A 23,486-nucleotide genomic window follows, 5' to 3' on the forward strand; every position below is an offset into this window, starting at 1 on the left:
TGCTGGGCAATTAATTATATTTATTGGCATAAATGCTTTCTTTGGTGTAGGATTTAGTAATAGATTTGTATGGAATCAAAAGCAAATGGATTAGCAGTATGATTACAGAGTTTACATTACACTTAGAGGTTGTAGGAAGTATTGAAAGGTATATTTCGGTATAAGATATTTGTAAAATGTGTATAGCTAGTTTAAAAAACGAATATCCAAAAGAATAAAGTAAGAAAGTATTTGAACTTATGTATATATTATGTCTTCTTTAAGCTCTTGATCAGTCTTTAATCTGGATTTACAAGGTTAATATATGAGCGGATTAAATGTGGTATAAGAGCCGAATAAGAATCATAAGCGATCGCAAGCAGCATGCCTTCTATAGTATATATAGTTTAGTATAGTATAATTTTTGGAGAAATCGGAGGAAAATAGTTTGGAGAAATGTGGAAAGACGGAAAATTCAGATAGGTGGTGGAGAATGTTTCAAATTTACAATAGCAGGAAGGAAAAACGCACATTTTAGCTCGTGTGTCGTCGCCTTTCGCGAGATTTCAGGATTCTAGGCTCGGAATGTGTGAGTGTATCGGTATCGGTGTCGGAAAATCCAATGGCTGAGAACTCAGGAACTGAAAACTGGTCTATGATCTGATCTGATACGATCTGGAGGTGTTGGTGTGTTCGTGTGGTCTGTATTTACATGTGTCGGCCTGGTCGAGTAGCTGCAGTCGGGTTAGCTATAGGTGGCATAGAAGATATTGGGCATAGCGTGCTCAGCCGATGCAGAAGCTGCATTTACTGCACATTCGAAGGCACACATATAGCAGGATTGGGTGTTCATTACTTTCGTTACGGGTTGGAACGATCAAACAGTACATCTAGGTAGACATTTATACGGGTAGCAAGGCAATCTAGTTATTTGGCTTGGTATTTGCTATTTTCTATATGCTATTTGGTAGTTGGTATTTAATATTGCTGTTCTCCTCCCGTGTTTGCTAAATATGTTTTGTTCAGTGTTGTGGGCTTTGCTGTCTTGGCTGCTAAAAGTGGCAGCTTATCTATATGGTGTGGCTAGAGGCGGACGATTATTGGAAGATAGGACTGGATATGGGCTGGCCATGTGTGTGTCTGCTGTATTGTTGCTTAATTAGCTTTAGCTATTCGTAATTTAATTAGCAATATGCACATTCGTCCTATTTGATATTGGTTCAGTGTGGATCTGTATTTGTGTTCTTATTCGCATTCGATTCGATTGTGCCGCAATTTGTTTTTGTTTCGAGTTCTGAGTTGTCCGGTGTTGTCTATATGGCGTGTTCGAGTTGGGTTCTGGTTATTCGTGTGCGCTATATAGTCTTATTAATAGCATTATCGTAAGTTTATATTCTTATAGATTTATATTCTTTATATGATTTAGATATTGGGTATCTGATGGGAGACGAACCTGCAAAGAAAAAGAGTAAAAAGATGTTATTGTTTGTTTTATTGGTAGATATCTAAAATGTTAAATTAAAGTGAATTATCTTGACTAATCTGACTTTCCAAAAGAAACATTAATTTGTATTTGCTTCTTTGACGACAGGACATTGCATCATCGTATCGTATGTTTATATACAAACGCATTTCAATAAGAAATTCGTTTTGTGTGCTTTTCTAAGTATCATCCGAATACTTCGTTCTGTAATCCACATACACCTCAAGTTTTTTGACTACCAATTTTCACACAGCAGAAATGCATAAAAATGGAATCCGAAGGCCTACAAGGACATTCAGCCACCGACACAACAACATCGATTGCCAGGGAGCTCAAAATATGTCTTCATAAATGCTCGCCGCTCGATGGACAGAAATGCATTTTAGCCATCAAAATAAACGCACTCAATGCCATTCCGAAGTGGGAATGTTCGGAACACCCGACACTTTTCCCCATTTCCCGCTAACTTTTGTTTGAATCGTAACAGGATGTGCAGTTCAGAAGAAGCGGGGAACAAACCCCCAAAATCCTGTGAGCCCGCAAAGACCCAAAGACCCAATGTCAAATCGCATTACGGCGAGATGGCTCTCAAAATATGCAGAAGCCGCCAAATGAATTATGCATTCAGGAGGGTGCAGGACCCAGGGCTTTCCTGCCACATTATGCGCTGGAAAATGCTAAACGGATTCAAGATCACGATGTTGTTGTAGCAGGAAGGCGGAATAGTTTGGCATTGGGCGGGAAAAGTTTGGCATTGTATATTCATTCGAAAGTTTCTGCTTGTTATGTTGCCACTTAACGAGGAAAAGTTCAATCAGAACACATTTTGGTTTCAGTTTTAGAGCAGTATAAATATTTCATTTTATTTTACAGAGCATTTTTGCCTATCTATTAAACCGCATCTTGGATGAATAATACTGTTCATTTGAAGTAGATGCAACCTACAAAAGTATCACATAGATATTTAGATACATAGATAATAATAAAAATATGCTCTATAATCCTTTCAGAAAGTTCCAGTGAGACTCGATTTGCAGAAAGAGTTGGGTGTTCATTTTCTGTAGCCGAATTAATCGCGTTAATTAATAACCGGGAAAGGCTGAAAATTACTCAATGTCAGGGCTCTACGGCGGTTTAATATTTTACGCGCTGTCGGGGAAATGACGCCTTTTGGTCGGGTGTCCTTTGGCTGTAATTACGCCCCCATCGACGTCACTGCCTACGCTCCACAAAATGAGATTTGGCTTAAACGCAGACACATGGCCAGCAGAGGATGAGGAGGGGGGAGGAGGAGGGGCGGAGCTGGCAGTCCTGCCTGAAGGATTGCATCTGTCTGCACTCGCTCTCACGCCATTATTATTATTATGTGTGTCCTTAAATGTTGCATTCTGGAGGATGCCGTTGCATAAAGTGGTCGAATGGGCTGGTGGCAGTGCCATTAAATGAGCATCGAGCCACATTCAAAAGCAGTACATAAAGTGCAGGCTGTGTACATTCAAAAGATATATACTCCCACGCATTATAACGATTTTTTTAAGGTTTGAGGGGTAATATCTTTGAATTTCAAAAACCTTATCAAATCTAATTACCGCAAGGACTATTTGACAATTTGATTGTTTTGTAAAATTACCAGAACCGTACTAAGTATGCAACGTATAAAATAAAATGAAGAATGGATACGTAGAGTATAAGCTTCCTTTCCCTCTGCAAGTACGAGTATTTTCTCCACATACATATGCACTATGCTTTCTTACTAGTTCTATGGATTCCATAGTCCTTTTCGCTTGCATTTTTTTTTTTTATTATTTGACTTACGGTAGGAAAATTAAAATCTTCTAAAGATACTACCTACCGTCCGTAGGTGGCATGCACGATTCATAAGCCCTATTGGAATTATGCCTACGTACTAAAACAAAAACCTCCGCGTGCTCTACAGTCCTTGCTCGCTCACCGGGACTGCCAGTCAAGGTATGACTTCGGTGAGCAGGATGTGAGGCCAGGTCGCACTCCCTTCCTTCAGTGTAGTCCATGGGGGCTCCTCCTTCCACCCTTTAGTCGCCTTTTACGACGAGCCGGGGACGCTGAGGATGAATTCTTCGCCCGCCGTCACCCAGGACACCAGTTTGGGCTTAGACATCCACTCTGTTGGCCATCTCGTCTGATCGGACACGCTTCATCATATTAATGATAATGCTGTGTCCCCGCTCCCAAGCCCCCCTGTTCGCCAGCATAGCCGCGAACAAGCCACTAGGGCTGAACGGGGAACCTGACAGCGTCTTTAGCTGCTCTCTCTCCGCCGTGAACCTGGAGCAGTGCATTAGCACATGTTCTGCTGTTTCTTCACCGTCGACGCAGAACAAGCATTGGGCTGACTCTACGTGACGGAACCGGAGTAGATAGGCCCGGAAGCAGCCATGGTCCGTGAGGAACTGGGTTAGGTGGTAGTCCAAGCATTTGTGTTGGCACTCTGCCCAAACCGTCATCTCTGGGATGAGCTGATAAGTCCACCTCCCCCGTCGCGACGTTTGCCATCTACTCTGCCATTCACCTAATAGCCACTCGTGTGCCTCTTGCCTGGAAGCGCCACTCCGCATTAGGCTGAGAGCCTTGATCTCCAGATCAATCGGCGGCAGGCCTGCCAGCGCTAGCGCCGCGTCTTCGGATATGGTCCTGAAACCTCTAATGAGCCTCAGGGACATTGACCGTAGCACCGAACGAGCTCCTTTCAGGTATGAGACCCTGCCAGTGGCATTGCTCCAGACTGGTGCAGCGTATAGTAGCGAAGCCTTTGCTACTGACACCAGCAGTTTCCTGGCCGGGTGTCTTGGGCCTCCGACGTTGGGCATAAGCCTCGCCAACGAAGAGGCTGTGATTGCTGCCTTCTTGCTGGCGTGGCTCGCGTGGTCCTTGAACGATAGTCTGCGATCTATCATTACCCCCAGGTACTTTAGGGACTCTTGAGAGGTCACCTGTGTACCCTTGACGGAGACCAGCATGTTCTCCACCTTTTTCCTGCTGCTTAGTAGGACTGCTTCGGTCTTGTGAGCCGCTATTGCTAGCCCGGCTTTCTCGAGCCAGCGGATGGCAGCACCGATCGTAGAGTTGCATTTGTCTTCCAACCCTGCGATTGTTTTCGAGACAGCTGTGATTGCCACATCGTCAGCAAAACAATGCAGCTCTACCCCTACGGGCCTGTTGATGCCCAAGATCCCATCGTACATAATGTTCCATAGGATTGGTCCAAGTACCGATCCTTGGGGAACACCTGCCGAAACTCGGTATCTTTTTGGGCCATCTTCCGTATCGTACCATAGGACCCGGTCCCTAAAGTAGCTGCCAACGACTATCCTTAGGTACTCCGGGATCCCCATACGGTACATGGCCGCGAGGATTACGGGCCATCTGGCGGTGTTGAAAGCGTTCCTTACGTCCAGAGTCACAATTGCGCAGTATTCCTTCCTGCCCCCTAACCATCTATCACCAGAAATAGCGGTCTTGGCGATGTTACAAACGGCCGAAAGAGCGTCCAGAGTGCTCTTACCTTTCCGGAAGCCATATTGATGGCTTCCCAGGCCGTTGATGCTCTCGGTGATTGCCTCTATTCTGGTATACAGGATACGTTCGAACAGTTTTCCTACTATATCCAGTAGGCATAGAGGGCGGTAGCTGTTTGCAGCATGTGCTGGTCCCTTGCCTTTCGGCAACAGGACTAGCTTCTGGCTTTTCCACCTTGTTGGGAAGATTCCGTCCAGAAGGCATTGCTGGAAGGTGGCCCTGAAGATTTCAGGTCTACCCAGCGCCACTGCTTTTATAACAGCTCCAGGAATACCATCTAGTCCAGGGGCTTTGTTGGGTTTGATGCGCTTGGCTGCCTCGGCGACTTCAAGTTCTGTGACGCACGGAAAATCTGGGGCAGGGGCTGCCTCTGTTGGCCTCCATAGTGTGGTCTGCTTTGGGAATAGCTCCCCTACTATGTTAGCCAGGACCCCCGGGTCGGATGGGGTTGCCGCTCTCCTCCTTAGCTTTTTGGTAACAAGCTTGTAGGCGAGGCCCCAGGTATCGCTGTCTACGCCATCCTGCAGCTCCTTAAACGACCGCGCTTTGGCAGCCGCGATGCCGTGCTTGAACTCTAGACGTTTCCTTCTGAAAGCCTCCAAGAGTTCCGCGTGATGGGTACTGCCTCTGGCTCGTTGCGCCATTCTCCTAGCCCTGAGGCAATCAGACCGTAGTTGGCTTAGGGAGGCGCTCCACCAGTAAACGGGTGGTTTGCGCTGTGCCTTATTTTTCCTTGGCATGATTGCGTCGCAGATTCTTCCCAGCATATTCATGAGGCCTGCCGCCATACTCTCTGCGTCCCCACTTGGGATTTCCAGGGAATTGATCTGATAGGCCAGCATGGCCTCATCGATCTTCCTGGTGTCCCATGCTTTCCCGACTGCTCTACTCTGCCGTCTCCTGGGCATGCCCTCCGGGGAGAGACTGAAGGAGATCAGGGCGTGGTCGCTCAGCGTCATGACGTCATGGACCATCCAGTTGTTGTTGTCTACTAGCCCTCTGCTGACAAAGGTAACGTCAATAAAGGACGTACTCCTATCGTTGTTAAACGTCGGCTTCCGTCCGTCGTTCAGCAGTATAAGGTCCAGCATTCCCATGGCGTCAATCACAGCTCGGCCTCTGGTGTTGGATGTCCTGCTGCCCCATTCCACTGCCCAGGCATTAAAGTCGCCGGCAATGACCTTCGGGCTTCGCCCTCTCGCATGGTCCACGAGCGCCTCCAGAAACTCCTCGAACTGATCGGGGGTGTCGCTCGGCGGAGCGTAGCAGCTGTACAAGTGCACGTGTTTTAACTTCGCATAAGCGATACCCCGCATAGGTAAAGCAGCCAGTTCCTCGACGTGGAGAGAGCTGCAGCATTTGATAGCTGCTTTACCTGTCTCGTCAAGGATCATGGACGATTGTCCGCTACCAGAGACGTAGGGTTCGCTTAGGAGCATGATGTCTACATTGCGCTCAACCGCAGTCTGGGCCAGGAGGCTCTGAGCTGCTGCGCAATGATTGACATTGAGCTGTACTACGCTAATATGAGTGTGCATTAAGGTGGCTCTTGGCTTCTTTTAGGGTCGCTCTGTAGGTCGGGCACGCAAAGCTACCCGTCGAGTGGTTTCTGTCCACCTCGCTGCTGCAGATCAGGCATTTTGGTGCTGCAACGCACCCCTTTGCCTTGTGCCCACGCTCACCGCATCTAAGACAGCAGTCTGCCCTGTCAGTGTTCTTGCAGGTTGCTGATCGATGCCCATAGCCGAGACACCTGTAGCATCTCGTGGGTCGAACGTCCTGGGTGATACGACATCTTGACCATCCAACGGTTATGGTGCCCTGTTTAAGGACTGGTATCGCAACGTTCGCGTTCAGCAGCACTGAGGCTATTTGCGTGCCATCCCGCATTCTGCGAAGGCCCCTGATATCTTCAGGATTTATCTGCAGGCCCTGGAATTGGGCGACCAAGCAGCTGTGGAGCTCCTCTGCTGTCGTAGCCTCGTCCAATCCGCTGCAAGATAGAGCTATTCTTTGCGCTCCTGTGCGCACAGAGGCCAAGTCATTGAGCGCCGCTTCCAGGTCGCTCTTAAACTTGGGGACGCTTTCCGAAGCTTTCCCCTCTACCTCGAGCAACAGCTCACCTTTCTGCGTTCTCCGGATTTTTCGCACGTGGCTGCCCAGTTCGCTAAGGCTCGGGTCCGATCTTAGCTTCCGAAGCATCTCTGCGTACGAAGCCTCTCCTGTCTTTTTTACGATGAGTGCCTCCGGTTTTTTACGCAGGCGCGTAGGCTTCACCTTGGTCCACTCTGCACCCGTGCTAGCATTCTTGGCGACAGATGCGTAGCTGCCTGGTTTGGACACGTTTGGTCTGGATGTTGCCTTTTCTTCACCGTTGCCACCCAACGTAGGGTTGCTCGGCTTGGGCGCCTGGACTTTTGGCACTTGCACCTTGGGTACCTGTGCATTTTGAGGAGCCTTTTTGGTAGGCTTTTGTACCTCCGTCTGGGTAGCACTGCTCTTCAAGCGGTGCTCGCTAATAGTACCTTTGTACAGCTCTAACGCCCTGTTGTTAAGGGCTGAGAGTTCGGAAGCTATGCCCTTTGTCTCTCGTGTCACGTGCCGTTGGGTCTCGAATGCGGATAGCAAGGTGCTGATCTTGCCATTCATCCTGGTAAGTATGCCCCTCAGGTCCTCATTCTGGAGAGCCGCGGTCAGGTCCGAAGACCGATGAGGGGAACCAGCTGGGGACTTCCCTCCCGTCTTTTGCGATGGCACGGCGATGTGGTCCATCGTCTTCTGACTTGTCGCGGTCGTAGATGCTGTAGGAGCCAAGTTCTCCACCTCTACAGCATCGCTGCAGTCGCTAGTCAACGGCGGCTGGGGGCCTGCGTGCTCACCCCTTGCCACCGACGGGACCGAGATTCCGTCACCATGGGTCGGGTTACCGACTCCTCTGGTGGGGGATCTCGAAAGTCGGGGGCTCCTCCTGAACGGGTCGTTCCGATCAGGGGGACTGCCCCCCACTGCGCTGTCCATCAACTGAGGGATGGCCTAAGGTTACCTAGGCGAAGCACCAGCCTTAGAAAGGGGTTCCCACGTAGGCCACGGATTTCCCCCTGGCTTTTACGGATGGAGGTTTGTACCGCCTCGACTCGGACACCAGAGCCTCTGCTTAGGCACCAGCACGGTGAGAGGATGATATTTGGTCTGTCCTCGACCTTTGTGCCTTTTCCCCTTTCTTAAAGACTTGTGCGCTCCCCGAAACAGGCGCACAATTAACTCGCGTGATTGCAGCGCAGAACTATGGCGCGACTCCACCGTGTGGTTTTACCAGATTGCCGCGCACACCGGCCGACACAACTACTTTTCGCTTGCATGCATGTATGTATATGTGAGCATGTGAGTGAAACGTGCACACACACACAGCGCTCGCAGGACACTCATTTCGATATGTTTGCATGTCTCCAGCGGCACTCTGCACATGTGTGAGTGTGTGGGGGTGGGTGTGGCATGAGTAATGACTGCCTTCAGCCAGCGCATTTCAGCATTTCAGCAGTTGAACAATTCAGCATTGGCAGCGCGCTCCAATGTCCTTACACAGACAGTCGTCCGTTCGCTCTGAAGGCTATGCACTCAGGCGAGGTCATAAATATGTGGCGCAGAGCAGGCGGTGGGGTGGGGGGGTAGGAGGGGCCATCGAAAGGGAGAGTGCGTGAATGTTATGTAAAGTGTGTTAGCCAGCTTTAAGCGAAAGGCTTTAACGTAGAACAGCACATACCGTGAAATGCTGGCACTGAGAGAAACGTGAAAAACCAAGGGCCAATGGGGAAACTATAAACCCCCCCAGAAAAAAAGAGTAATATTCTTTAAGCCCCACAATGCCGGGTTTTTTTCGCCAAGTGCCATCAGAAAAAAGGACATTTGCATGGCGAACCGCGTGCCACTTCCGCAAACTCATCCGCCGGCGGCTGGCTGGCTTTCTCTTTGAGTGTTTCGGTTGCTCGGCATTCATTCATAATTGCAGGATGCATTTCGTTTTAGTCCTTTTAGCACCACCCAAAGAGCCCTTCCTCTGCGGCACGGATATCCTTGAGTTGGCACTGAAAAAATATTTGCACTCGCCCAGCCTGGTAGTGTGTAGTTTGCCAGTTGTCGTCCTTTCACAAATTCCCAACGCACAAATGCCCAGCTATTTGGCATAATTGAGCACGCGGGCAGGAAGTGGACGGCACTTAATTTAGTTACTCTTGACCCAGGCTGCACTGTGCCAGTGTCCACTGTTCAGTGTCCGGCGAATGCAAATTGCATTCACATATTTTAAACGCCCTTCGGGCCAACGGGTCGCATACGTAATGAAATTGACAGCGCGGAAAATCGGAAACTCTAGTCCTGCTGCACAAACTGAACTTGCGACCCAGTGCCAGTATCTATAGTATCCATATACGTGTGCCTCGATGTGCCAGGCTCTGGGATGCTGCCACAAATGTAATTTATGCCCTTAATGGTACCCTGCCTCTGCCATTCGGCCTTTGTTTTCCATTTCCGGGGACACGGGGTAAGTGACACATGGACATTTGCGATCAGCCAGCTAATGCTCTGGGATTGGCTCCATTGAGCCCCGAAACAAAGTGGAATTCGAGTGAGTTTCAGTGCTTTCCCCGCAGTCATTGGATGTGCGGAGTGTCCTTTCGCTTGTGAAATTATTTATGCAGTGTTGAGTTTTACTCTACATACCTAAGCTTTAAATCACATATGCAACTATTTATCAAGCTATGGGCCATATATTACCACTCTATCCCAATGCAGGCCTCTCTAAAATAATTCAGTTATGTTTTACATGAAAAATTTAAATGTTATAGAATGGAATCTACCTTAAATAGTTAACTATGATCACTCAAAATACATAAGGTATAAGGTAACTTGTGCAGTTCTTGTAATTCCTAATGATACTGAAGTTGTTTCGGCATTTATACAAAAATCATTGGCATTCCAAGGGATATGACGATTGTCCACATAAGATGTCCAAACATATGGACATCGAATATTTATATGGCTTCCAGCTAAATATGTTTTCAAGCGAAACGCAACATTGATAAGGAAGTTGGATGGTGCGGGCCTAAAAAGTGAGCAGAAATTACGTGAACATAGGATCAGTAACATAGTTACGCTCAACTTACCTGGCAGGACGATTTAAGGGCGACAAAAGGCAGAAGGCAGAACAATCGGCTGTCGGATAATGGAGCATCCCCCTCGCCCGCTGGCCACTTCACTTGCATTAAGGACAGCCTTGCCTCAAAGCGAACAAAGAAATAAAACACTGACATTGACAGACTTAGCTAATGTTGGCATGACTCTCCCTGGATTCGCATTTGCATTTCCACCTTCATATGCATACTTGGTCTTGTCAACTATTCCCAGAGTATGAAACTGCACCTTGTACGTGGAGTGGAGAAAGAGGGGCGTGGCACATTGCTTGAGCCACGCACAAATGGATTAAGCAATAACAAAAGCGCATTACAAGTGGATTTAATTGCAGGCTTAGTTTGCCGCCCTGCTCGGCAAATTACTTATACGCACTGTTTGCCCTGCCACAATGTGTCTAACTGTGGGCGAATGTTTCTGTACCAGGCAGCGGGTGAGCCAGCTAGTTGGACCTCAATGCATTGCCAGCTGGGGAAATTATCCATGGGTATCAGCACAGTCTCAACACTTCAAGGTTGGACAGCCGAGGCCAATGTATATATACATATATGTATGTACATACGTGGAGAATAACAGGAGAATGTAGTTGACAACTTGATTGATATTTGTGAATACTTGGACTCGTTCCTGTTCAAGATAATTTGGATAGTCAAAGGCTGCTGTAGGGATAATCATAAGCTTGGGTCGTATAAAATTCCTTCGGGCATCATTCAATTTATCAATGTTTTATCAATGCATTTATCAATGTTTTAATAAACATGGGCGGCGGCTACTAAAAACCAATTTTGAGCTGAACGTTAAACATTACGACGGGGTATGCCCCAAATTGCGGCGGAATGGGAATGGGGCTTAGAATTTGACTGTCCAAGAATGGGCCACGTGCTGCGTAATTAAAACGATAACAATTAAGGGTGCGATCTGCTCATGGGAACAACAATAGGTGCACTGAAAATAATCGGCTACAATATGCATTCACGGCTATATTGCAGCAGCAAGAGAAGTTAGCAATCGACGCAACAACATTCCTGATTATAGTAATGTAATATGAAACGCAGTAAATAGATTTCTTTTAAAGTCGAAACCAATCAAAGTCGTGGTGGATAGGGCCTACAAATAAAAAGGGAAAGTTATGTGCTATCTGCGGTTTCTTATATATCCTCTTTGAAAACATCTAAACAGTTGCAAAATTTTTCCGAACTTATGAGTCGTTGGCACGCGAATTGAACCCGCAAAAGAAACACACATACAAACTATCCAGCAGGAGCGTTTTCGAGTTGGAAAAGTTTAGCTTCCGCTCCTTTTTTCCTGAATGAAAATGGCGCAGGCAGCGAAAAGCTGAGTTCTCTCCCACGGTTTCATATCCGTCTCTATCTATCTATCGCTTTGCCGTTCTCTCTGGCCAGCTGTCTCGCTCCCACCCACTCGGAAAATATGAAAAATGCTGGAAAAACAAAACCTTGTCAAGGACAAAGCACGCGACACGGCCAGCAAACAGCTGAGCTGCACTTTGTTGTTGTGCTCGCTCTCTTTTCCGCTCTCTGTCACACCCCCTGCCACTCCCCCTTTGTACTAAAATAAAATGTAGGGGGACTGCGCATGTTAACTTAAATGGTTTTCCCTAGGCTGTTAACTGCTCTGGGCTTTCCGCTGCTGCTGCTGCTAGCCTGCCCACTTCCATGCGTCCATTGATTATCGGCTTTCGCCATCGAGCAAATACAGTAGGAACTGACTACATGGACTCCGGCTCGCAGAACAAGCAATTTGGACATTTCTATCTTTTAATACAAAGCGTAGATCTAGGGAGCAGGTTTTTACTACAAGAGATAGTATTAGATGAACTTAGCTCCCCACTATTTTTGTAAACATCAATAATCTATGCTATGTACTTATTACTTTAAATAAAATATTGTAAGCATAAAATGTAGTAACCAATTAGTTAAAAGCATATTTAAGTATGTACATATGTTGTATGTTGATTTCCTTTTCAAAAGGAAGGTCAAGCAAAAAAAAAAAAATTTCTTAAATCCTTGTAGCATGAGCACAATTTCTTCTCTACAATGTCAACAAACTCAGACCTTCCGGCCCACTTCCACAACGCAAAGGCTAATTTTGGCCTGAATAAAATAAGTACACTAGTTGTTTTTATGAGCCAGTCAACGACATTCAGGTGTGGCAATATGGCTTCTTGAAGTCAGACGAGTCCTAAAGCAAATTAAAGCAAGCAATTGAAAAGACAGACCTGTTTGCATATGATCACCTGTGTTTTCAATTCCGGAAACTCTTGGCTTTAATAAACTCACTTCTTTCTATATCAAAGCCCGATCTATTCCCATTGAAAGCACTCAGCAATGTCTGCACTAAGTGCAAATGGCTTTCAATTTCGCTTAATGTGCATGTGGAAACCCCAAGCAAACACGAAAAGCACCGCACTGCATCGCTTTGACCACCACCAGCAATACTTTACATACATACATCGATTTATTCAAAATGTCAACTTGCTGGGCGATGAAATGAATTTAATACACCAAAAGATCATTTCCACACAGAAATCCGGATGAAGTACAGCCAATTTCGTTATATAATGACACTGCACCAGCCCCAACTGGAGCAAGACTCGAGCTAATTTCTCCACTTTCCCCATCGAGACCGGTCAAATGGCGATGCCTGACCGGAAAATGGCTAAGATACTTCAGGCTGAAGTCCTGCAGCAGTAGAGGAACAACAAGGACAATGACAGGACGAAAGCCACCGCTGGAAATGACGGACACTTTGTCTTCGTCGTCGTCGTGGGCGGTCAACAAAGCACGTTCTGCTTAGACGCAGAAACAGTATACGTAATAACAATGGGCACCAACAAAGTGTGCAGCGGAAAAACGGACGGGAGGAAAATGCACATGAAAAATATATAACAACAATGTCTTTTTTCAGACATCAATCATTTCAAGCTGCTTGAAAATTCAAAGAATAAATATTATTGCAAATGAGAAAACATTTTATTGCATACCTTCAACGCTCTTAAGTTGAAAAGCCAAAAGTGGTGAAATTAATTTGAATCTATAGATTAAAATGAATTGTCATTTTCTTTTATTAAAATGTGAAAACTTCTCCCTTGCGCTCCCGCTAGCCGACTAAAAGGTATCTGATAATCGCGGAAACCGAAATAAGCGTTCACTATCGTTTCGTATTGTACAAAAATTAGGGATATAAGACTTTGTATTATTCGTAAATTTTTTAAATTTAGTTTCCTTATTATATTTAAATACCTTTGTTACATATCATTTTAAAAAATCAACTAAGAAACTGATTGGTAAAAGGATCTTTCTTTAGAAGTGGTCCTTATTCCTCACCTATTCCTTGCATTGACGGATAATAATCGTCTTGGGAGCCCTCAACAAATCAATCAAACTCTTTTTGGATACCATTTTCACATCGACAATAAGATATTCAATCCAGAGCCTCGACATGGTGATATTCGCCATTTCGGGTCACAAAGGTGGCAAGGAGCGGAGCCAGAGTTGCCGAGAGGCAAGTGGGAGTGGCAGGCGAAGGGCGAAAATACACGAAAAGGGGGAAAATAACAAGCAGCTGCGTGGGCGGCGCTCAAAGAAAAGAGCAATAAAACGGGGGAGCCGAAGAAAGGGCCAAAAAGAAATTAACAAAGTTGGGGCACAAAACAGAACGCAAAACACCAAGTGTACGGTTATTAAATTTTGCAAGCAATTGACTTGACCAAAAGAAAATTGGAAGTGGCGGTAAGTTGCTGGCTGGGTGGGTGTGCGGCGATAATCGATAAATGTTGTGGAAATTGTAGCGCTGGGAAATTGTTACTCATTTTGCAGCTGATGGCAGAAACTCGCTAAAAGTGAACAGACGATGCGGTTCAGGTTTCAATGGCAGTCCGTTGGTCGAGGTCAGGACCAAAAACAGATGGATTTCTATAAAGTGCGGTGGAAGCCATTAACCCAGTGATTAAGTATGCAAATGAGAACTTCTAGACATTTTACTTTCGCTTCTTCTGTAAATTGGAGAAAATAAACAAGATTTTGAAGTTTATTCGGCTTACATTGCTTCGACTGGTTGCTTGCTTGGCTGCTTTCTGAGTGCTTGGATCTCAGACACCGCTGCGTATGCGTTATATACTTTTGGTAGTAACTTTCTCGTAATTGACACCGAAACAGCTTTTGGGCTCGGGCCCAATTGACTAAGCACACAAAGGATAGATCGAATTCGGGTAGTTGCTTTTCTATAATTTTTAGCAGCTTTTTATATTTTCTTAACTGCTGTCGCTGTTAGTCGCACACACACACACACACATGAGCACTCTCTCTCGCACACTCACACAATCACTGAGATTTATGTAACACACAGCTGGGGAACCGAAAAAACTGTGCGAACTGGCCAAAACTAAAATACTGTATTCGTTACTAAGCGTTTTTCGAGTTTATTGGGCTGCCATTTTGGTTTTTGTTTTTTGGAAAAAAACCTCGGTCTTAAAATTCTTTGCTCTTTTTTCTCTGTTTTGATTTGTATTTGTTGGCCTTTCTGATAGAATCGGCGGGCGCTTCTGGTTGCCCAAACTTGCACGCTCAACTGTCTACGATGTACTGTGCTAACGGTATTTACGTCGCTCCAGCCAACAGGGCCGAAATACATGGCCAAAAGAGAGAGCGACCAGCTCTCTCTTTTTCGCTCTTTCACGGCAAACATTTATTTTAGTCCGGCGCTTTTAACAGAGCCTCTGCTTCTTTACTAAAATTATTTTTATAATATTTGACTCAAATTCATGAGCAATCGGTAATTGTAACAAAAAGTGTCTATTATTTTTTTGAACTCACCTACAAATGTTAAATGCTTAAGACGGCAAAAAAATAGCACATAAAAGAGCCAAATAAATTAGCTTGACACAGATTATTGTATATATATATTTTAGTTTACATATTTATTTGAATTTCTGAATATTTTCCATGGCTAACTTATAAAGTTATACTACTTTAAAACGACGATGGACAACAAAAACATCCTCGCTGTTCGTAACGTGTGTCCCATTTTTTCGCCTTTTCCAACAATCTCTGTAAAAGTGTGTTGCATACTGTTAGGGGCGGCTGTCGTGTCTAAAAGGCTCGCTGTGAACTTCAAAACTTAGGAACGATTGTTGTTGCCATCAAACTTTCACTATTCACAATTTAAGGCTCTCTGGCTCGCCTCTTTCCGTGAACTTGCGAAGTGCGCGGGCGCAGAGAGACGGCTTATGTTCTTCTTTTTAGCGGATGGCAGGCCTTTCTGGCCACTTGGGGGCTTGTTTTCGGTTTTCAATGTTAAGTGCGTAGGAGGCGACACGAGTGAGAGTGAGCGAGAGGGAGGTAGGGGCGGACCAGGAGCAACGGGGCGAATGCGCAACGCCAGCGATAACGGCCACTGGAGACGACAACAGAGAGACAGACAGGCGAAAAGGGGGCGAGGGATGGAGAGGAGGCTTAAAGGGCGTGTGGCAAAGCTGAGCGGACACACCTGGCTATTTTCACGTCGACAATTCTGGCTTTTTGCCAATGGCAGGAAATGCTAATTATTCACAATAGAATTAGCGAATTAAGCAGAAAGCAGAGAGGATCCTAAGTCTACTTAACATACACATATATACTAGCCATTTAATTCGTCGGCCAAAAGGGCTTGACTTTGATATCTTTTCGTCATGATCGCTGTAAAATTTGTATCGATCAATCAACTAATATCCTATAGTTGCAATCAGAGCAAATTGTTGTATGCTTGCTGAAGACGATCTATGAGTTTAAACATTTAAGAACTAATAAAAGGGGATAACAATTGATATTGTTTTGATTCATATTTTCTATAATATACTTATATTACTATATGTATTTATAATTTTGTAGAAAAGAAAAAAGTTTTGTATCAATTAACATAGAACGTTTGTACGTTTGTTTATACTATTATCATATATTAGTCAGTGACTAAGTGTCTTGAAAGCTTCTAGTTAAACCTACTCTATTTTCGAAAATTAAAACATGTGGATAGCTTTCTAATCGTACTCCAAGTAACTTTGAGATATTTCGCCACGACGTAGGTCAGGGTGCGCCGGTTAGTATGCAGGGCGTTTTGCTTACGCTTTCCAGCCACTCGTGCGTATACACAACGTACTTTTCGTTTGGAATTGTGCGGCAGAGGGGCAGGCGTCACACTCGCAAACAAACAAACATCGCAACATTCAAACATTTTGTGTCAATCTGTCAGTCACTCAAGCAACGAGTCCTTTCCCACTTTTAAGCGCTTTAAACTTTGCCCGCTGTCGATTAAGACAAATCGATAAGGGAAAACGTTTCCCTTTTATATGTATAATATATATTATCGTAGGATTGCTAAAACACTTGGGCATTTATGCGTGCAGAGAAAGAGATTTGAGTTTTATTTTCAGTATTAAATGCCGAATAGTTTCGCAATTGGATTAGGAAATACTTGATTAGTTGGCTTATGAGCTTATTTCGCTATATCTATCCCGATCTATACAGTTTTCTACACTAAGTCTAATGAAAATTTTTAATAGTGTAGCTTCGCTCCAAAATATTCTCTTTATTATTGGTCACATAGGAAGCACAATACAAGGATACGATGAATACAAGGATGGGCCACCGCTTAACAATGGAATCCGGTTGTCGGGGAGGGAAAGTCCTGCGAGCAGGAACACATCCTTATACATATGTATGTATGGGTGTGCGTATGAGTGAGTTTGGCGTTAACACGTTAAGGGTAAATCAATAAACGCGCAGAACGGAAGTTATCAACACCTGTAAGGGATAATTGACGTGATATTAAATGGTATGTTGCCACAGCAGGTGGCAGCATTGCCGATTTCATTAAACACATAAGCCCACTATATTGCATTAAATTATGCGATAATTGATCAATTTTAAAGGATTATATATAATGTTAAGACGTTCATTTCTGTAGCAATATAAGCAAAATGAAGAAGACTTTTATACTAAGCCGTGGAAAAACATTTGGTTCACTATACAAAGTTTAACATGCTCAGATGGTAATCGACAACTAAAGTGTTTTATACTCTCCGATACTATGTTCTGGTAATATGACATCGTGGACAGCTATGTGCTATCCATATTCCATATACTATTTATGACAATTTATTGAAAGTCTATAATAATTGCTGTACAGAATTTCCAATCAGGAATAGTTGACACAAGATTCAAAGCTTGATACTTCCAGTATTTGCATCGTAAAGCATGAAATTACGGAGTTGAGGGTTATCTTCAGATGGTGGATCTTGCTAAGATTTCCTGCTGGGGACAACATCGCTCATCAGACTAGTAGAACGAGTATCCTTGTTTCCATTTCTTATTTGTGCAAAATGGTTACAAGGACAACCCGATTATGAGAATCTATAAACGACTGTGCGCTGGGTTAGATCAGCTAACACTTTGACCTTACTGGGTCCACAATCAGTTGGGATTACGGGGATGCGAAGGAGGCGGAGGCAGCGGAGGATGAGGACATGGCCCGGAGGATGAGCAGACAAAGCGTTGACAATGGCCCAAACAAAAGAAACACAAAACAGACGAGCAGATAATGGACGTGACGATATCGGGGCAGCAAGGGAGCGGAAACCGCGAGCAATGGCAAAATGTATATACATAGCTTGTATGGTCGGAATAAGCCCCATTGTTTTATGCATGCAAACAAAAACATCCGAAGGAATGGGGAGCACCTTTCGCGAAATGCGAGTGACGCCCTACGGCTGCATCTGCAAGGATACTTCCCGCTTTAGCTTCAAGCTAAAGGGCTGTCAATCCGGCATGGGATACCTTCTGTTGGAGTTCAAAGATATCGACATTTTCCGCCAAATGCAATCAGTCTTAATCATCAATGAGTAGTAGAAAAGTGACACGAACACGCTATTAGCACCTGGTAACCTACGCATGTCTTTCAGCACTACATGGAATAGATACATCTGTATTAACTGCAGTAATGCCAACAGAAAGAGTACTATTGCCTCAAAATACCCGTTTAAAATATAAAAGGTTACATAAAAATAAAAAAGCATTTGTGTGCCTGCAACTGACTAAGTAGACAATCAATCAAAGTTCTAGAAAAATTTAGAAAAGTTAGATTGCAACTGAGGTTTCACTACCTTAAAAAGGGCTCTATAGACGCCCCCATTTGTTGCAATGCATTTAAGCTAAGTGGTTCTTACGACTGCCTTTATGCAAGGCACTTTCTAGATAGAATACATAATACATACATAGAATACATAACTTTCGATGAAAGCAATCTGAAAGTTTCGAAGTACCCTGAGTTTAAATAATTTTAATTTGATGGTTTGCTTTTGGGGTCTTCAATAAAAATTCAACTAAGTTATAAATTACAGAACTAATAGTAGTATGAAACTGCAGCAGTCGAGGTCCTTAGGGAGCACTACAGCTCCGAGTGGGCGTACTCGTCGTGCGTTGAGCTCTTCTCCTTGGGCACGATAAAGAGGCCCTCCGCCGTGGTCCAGCGCGTTCCGTGCTGCGGCTTGTGGACGCCAACGATTTCCATTTGGCCGGAGATGGGTCTGCCATAGGAGCGGCCGGACATGCCCAGGTACATGCCGGTGTCGATGTGGCGCAGCCTAACGTGGGCACTGCGCATCCAGTTCTCGTTGGAGCAGACCACCTCCCAGTGGTCGCCGGTGTCGCCGAGTCCATCCGTTCCGTACGCGGACACCTCCTGCTCGCCTGAGAGCGGCGACGAAAAGTGGTGCGAGTGCAGGTTCTTCTTGGTGGACAGGTGCTCCAGTCGCACGGTGGATCCGCAGGCGATGGGCTCGCCCCTTTCACAAAGCTCGCCGGTCTGCGCCTTGATCACCCAGTGGCTGTTCACGTCCTCCTTCTGCTCCACGCCCGTCACCGACTGCTGCCCGGAACCAGATCCGTACTTGACGTCGTGGGAGTGCAGGCGGAAGGCGTAGTCCGAGTTGAGCAGCTTCAGGATGGAGCCGCAGGTGACCACGTTGGATTCGGTGGCTGTGTTCAGCAGGGTCAAGATAGAATATAAGATAAGCATTAACTATGGCCACGGAAGGTTCAGAAAGAGGGGCGGCCAATCAGAGAAGACCACATAGACGCGACTTTGTTTCAGGTCGCCACTTACCGGCTCCCCTGGAAATGCTGCCTACCAGCGCCAGTCCTGTAAGAAGTAGTATGTGCTGCATCGTGTCCTGTTCTAGTTATCGTATCCTAGTCCGTGGACCTAAGTCAGTCAATCTGTACCGGCAATTACGGTTGAAATCAGCGTTGCACACGCAAACAATTGCTATTTTTGACGGTGCTGGTGTGACCAGGCTGCGGTAAAATCCAAATTATGGACTCACCGAAAAAAATAAACATAATACTATAACAAACTCCATATTGCTGTAACTTATTCCATTAACGGAAAATAGCTTAATGTATATAATAAATGTTGAATAAAGGAAAAATATAATTAGTCTTTTCAGAGAGCAGATTACGAATTTGACGTCACAGATTTATTGATACGCCTAGAAACTTATTTCTTGATTGTTTTAGAATTAAATGAACGTTATATCGTGAAGGAAATAATTAGTTATTAATAATTAGCCTAAAAACTAATTGCACCAAAAGGAACTAGTTCGATGAGCGACAATTTGTTGGTATTTTCTGTGCACCAGACAAGTACGGTCACTCTGCGAAATTGCAAGGGAATTTTCTCCAATAAAAGGCAAGAAAACTGAGGAAAATTGAAATTAAAGAAAAATTAATGGCACACAAGCGCCTGTTCGTCTACGCGGTGCTACTGGTGATATGTTATTTGGTTGGCGTGACATGGGTATGATGACTGGCCACATCCCGTGACTGCCCCACTAATCCGCTTTCATTTCCCCCTCAAACAATCAACAAAGGCTGAGACTGCGGCGCAGACATTCCCAGCGATCGGCACCAACAGCAACAACAACAGCAATGCTCAACCTGCTCCTGTGCCTGCACCTGCAGCTCCAGCGGCTGCAGCTCCACTAGCCAAGCAAGTTTCAGCTCCCACTGCCGCCCCTCCGGCCAAGGTCATCGGCCAGCCTGTGCTCGCTGCTCCAGGCAAAAATTCTTCCAATTCCAGCAGCACAACTGAGTGGTAAGTGGCACTGCACTGGCAGAAATTGCCGCATCTGGAAACTTAAAGTCTAGTCCATTTGAGCAGTTTTAAAGCTGCAATCCCTTTCGTCCCACTGGATTCTACTACTTTAAATTCAATTTACGTTGTTTGCGTAGGCTTCAAAGAATCATAGTTCATGTATTGCACAAATGTATTCACTTTTCAGCTACTAAATGTATAAGGCATCTTGGTATCAATGAGCTTAATTTGTGATTCTGTTAGGTTGGAGTTCTTAACAACCTGCTACACGTTACCATTTCAGCGTCTGTGCCGGTGCCCTGCTGCCCCGTTTGGATGCCAATGGCAAGGAGCTGCCCATATGCGCCGAGTGCAAGTGCTCCCATGTGGCGAGAAATACGACGCTGATAAAGGTGAGTCAATTCGAGTGCTCAAAAGCCGTCCGTACTTAACCAGCTCTCTCCCCCATCCAGGTCGTGGTCATTATTGTGATTTGGATCATCTCCATTTTAGTAATATACATGCTCTTCCTGATGTGCCTGGACCCGTTGCTGAACAAGCGAGTGAAGGCGAACTACCAGGAGCACACCAACGAAGATGTACATAACAAGCTTTCTAGATACAAGGGCATTCAGTATAGCCTCCTAGTTACAGCCCAAGGCGAAGATGATGAAGATGACGATGTTGATGCCGAAGCGGCTCAACTAGTTGGCAATAAAGAAGCACCACTCTTTTGAATAGATTTTAATTTCCACAACCACCTTTGTTTCATTTTGCGTTATAGATTTTGTTGACTTTCTAACCCACACCGTCACTTCATTAAGACAGTAACTAACACGGCCAGATCTTGGATCACCTCGACTAATTCCACATTTTTCCACCCTTTTCTAACCAGGATGAACCAACGCCGCCCCTGCCAGCCGTCAACAACCAGGAGCTCAGTGCCAGAGCCAATGTCCTCAATCGTGTGGGCCACCAGCAGGACAAGTGGAAGCGGCAGGTGCGCGAGCAGAGACGCCACATCTACGACAGGCATACCATGCTAAACTAACAAGGGGTTCGGTTTGCAGCTGGCGGAGATTAGGAGGCGCATGGGCGACTTAAGACACGTATTCCAAGCAGTTATCCTTTGCGAAATTCCCCTTTGGATCAAATTGATTATCTGTATATTTAGCCAGATTTTATGTTAATTAAAATAAACCAAAATATGTTTGTCAGGAGTGTTTGCATATTAATTAATAAGTTGAATGCCGGGAGGAATAACCAACAAATCCACTAAAATAAAACTTTTAATGATAATTGATGGTTATAATTTGGGAAAATAAGGAACGTAAGACCGTAATGGTGAGTCCAAGTTAGATTTGGAAACTCCCTTGGGCTTCTTAGTTTGACGCCTACTTTTTGATTCCATCAGTAGAGATTAACGAAAGAATAACTCGAAGATAGTTTCTATCACACAATAACCATAACTTTAAACGTATTATTTTCAGCCACATTTATTTTTAATAAATCATGTAACCACATATCCTTAGACAAGTGTTTTTTTTTAATGCAAAACCGCCGAGCTAGACCTAAACTAAGTTCATTCAGAATCGGAGGCTCTAGTATCCCTTTATGGTTTCGGCGAATGTCCAGTTTTCGTTAACTTGGAAGGGCCCCTCCACGCCGCATCCGTTGACGCTGCACACGCCCACAGTGTATTGGGAAATATTACGAGTATCGCGGTAGTAAAGCACCTCCATGCATGTGCGGATCTAGAATATAAGAAAATGGTAGGGTAGTTAAATAATGAAGAGTCCCCCCATCAGAGTTCGAAATTCCTTACCAGTTCGGAAGCTTCTACGGCGGTAAAGTCCCTGTCCTTGGGCTTCTTCTCACGGACCAGCGGAACGGCCAAATGGCGGGCAAAACCAGTGGCCACCACGTAGTCCTCGTAGGATCGTCCACGGAGATCCACGTTGGCCAGGTACGGAGTCCCCTCGTTGTCCACGCCGCCGACAACCACGTCAATGTAGAGGGGGTTCATCCGCGAACGACGGTTGTAGAGCACACGGGTCATCCAACTGGCCAAGGACTTGGGCTTCATCTCGATGTTGTCGTCGCAGCACTGGTCCTCGATCATCTTCTGGTCGATGTTGCGCTTGATGGACTGGATGTCAGCGAAGTCGCCGCTCCCGCCGAGCAGGATGTTCTTGTTGACCTTAAAGACGCGCTCAATGTTTTGGTAGCGGGCCATGGATCCGTAAGACACCAGGGTGTCGGCGGCCAGCATCACTCCTGAATCATAGCGAATGCCAAGCACGGAAGTGCCCGTGGTGCTGGAAGCACTGCGGAATAGTAAAAGGAGTGTAAACAAGTGGTACATCTGCATATAAACATATCCGCAGTTCCTACGTGCTGTGCTTGGTTCCATAGGGTCCCATTGTGGTCAGCTCCCGCGGTAGCTGCTGGACCGGCGTCTGTCCGCCCGTGAAGTTGTAGAACTCGCCGGGAGCGGGTCCGTTCTGCCACATGGGCTGCGCTAGGCTGTTGTAGTTGTTCAACATGCTAATTTATTCGGAGACTGGAATAACGCGAGACTTTGAAATGTTTGTCGCTGCCGGAGAATGACGGGCACAAATAAAATCAAGAGTCAGCGCAGTGTGAACAGACTTTAGGCGGGCGGCAATACCAGTATCGGCAACCGGTAGCTAAAAATACCAGACATACCAAAGATGAATCCACTATTAGCTTGGTCACACCGTTTTACATGTGTTAAATTAAATTAATTTGAAGTTTAATTGTGAACTTTTTAACATTTTATTAGATGTTGATGTTAAAAGTAATGTAAAACAGTTAACACCACGCTGCCTATACTGAATTTGTTTTTTTACTTTTGTCTTTATAATCCTCGTTGATAATACAAATCAAGGAGAAGAAAGATAAGAAATTAAAGAACTTTTCACTCAATTAGGATTAAGACTCATGTATACCCGTTGCTTCTACGGTATTTACTACTCCTTGAAACTAAATATATGTTTAGTTAATATATAATGACCATTTGCTTTACTTCATTTTAAGCCGTTCAATGGTCATTAAAGTATAAGAATCGAGAGCAATAAATGTAAATGACGTTTGGAAATTATCCTGGTCAATCTACAAATCCAATATCTCCCTTCTC

The 23,486-nt window shown here is 45.1% G+C and overlaps 4 protein-coding genes across 10 annotated transcripts in view, besides 1 other annotated feature; 1 reads left to right on the top strand and 3 right to left on the bottom strand.

Annotated features, from left to right (window-relative positions):
- mtd (mustard) overlaps window positions 1–15,240 on the bottom strand; it is an 80,328-nt gene extending 65,088 nt beyond the window's left edge. For 2 of the 5 annotated variants that reach the window (NM_169047.3, NM_001260000.2), the window contains exons 1-2: window positions 14,265–14,807; window positions 511–1,432 (exon numbers count right to left, since the gene is read on the bottom strand). The gene's annotated coding sequence lies outside the window, so the exon portion shown is untranslated. Of the gene's footprint in view, window positions 1–510; window positions 1,433–14,264; window positions 14,808–15,036 lie in introns of those variants that run through there. The other 3 variants (NM_001144535.2, NM_001144536.2, NM_001144537.2) reach the window with 3 other exon arrangements.
- Window positions 3,252–8,278: a mobile genetic element.
- A 3,273-nt stretch (window positions 15,241–18,513) lies between the features above and the next one.
- CG11999 (uncharacterized protein) lies at window positions 18,514–19,544 on the bottom strand. The gene is made up of 2 exons (NM_141270.1): window positions 19,358–19,544; window positions 18,514–19,230 (listed from the first exon to the last, which is right to left on the bottom strand). The coding sequence occupies exons 1-2, from the start codon at window positions 19,416–19,418 to the stop codon at window positions 18,641–18,643; spliced, it is 651 nt and encodes a 216-aa protein (NP_649527.1). The 5' UTR covers window positions 19,419–19,544; the 3' UTR covers window positions 18,514–18,640.
- A 344-nt stretch (window positions 19,545–19,888) lies between these two features.
- CG1161 (uncharacterized protein) lies at window positions 19,889–21,545 on the top strand. Of its 2 annotated transcripts, NM_141271.3 has the most exons (5): window positions 19,889–20,050; window positions 20,124–20,347; window positions 20,631–20,739; window positions 20,800–20,925; window positions 21,222–21,545. In NM_141271.3, exons 1-5 carry the CDS (start codon window positions 19,982–19,984, stop codon window positions 21,375–21,377), a joined length of 684 nt encoding a protein of 227 aa, NP_649528.2. In that variant the 5' UTR covers window positions 19,889–19,981; the 3' UTR covers window positions 21,378–21,545. The 2 variants fall into 2 exon arrangements, with proteins under 2 accessions (NP_649528.2, NP_001014606.2); NM_001014606.2 differs by having other exon boundaries at window positions 20,800–21,545.
- A 263-nt stretch (window positions 21,546–21,808) lies between these two features.
- On the bottom strand, window positions 21,809–23,161 carry Prosbeta7 (Proteasome beta7 subunit). 2 transcript variants are annotated; one of them, NM_141272.1, is made up of 3 exons: window positions 22,721–23,161; window positions 22,152–22,653; window positions 21,809–22,080 (listed from the first exon to the last, which is right to left on the bottom strand). In NM_141272.1, exons 1-3 carry the CDS (start codon window positions 22,870–22,872, stop codon window positions 21,928–21,930), a joined length of 807 nt encoding a protein of 268 aa, NP_649529.1. In that variant the 5' UTR covers window positions 22,873–23,161; the 3' UTR covers window positions 21,809–21,927. The 2 variants fall into 2 exon arrangements, with proteins under 2 accessions (NP_649529.1, NP_730922.1); NM_169049.2 differs by having other exon boundaries at window positions 22,721–22,972.
- Window positions 23,162–23,486: the final 325 nt, after the last annotated feature.

Source organism: Drosophila melanogaster, chromosome 3R (assembly GCF_000001215.4).
Source record: "Drosophila melanogaster chromosome 3R".
Lineage (NCBI taxonomy): Eukaryota > Metazoa > Arthropoda > Insecta > Diptera > Drosophilidae > Drosophila > Drosophila melanogaster.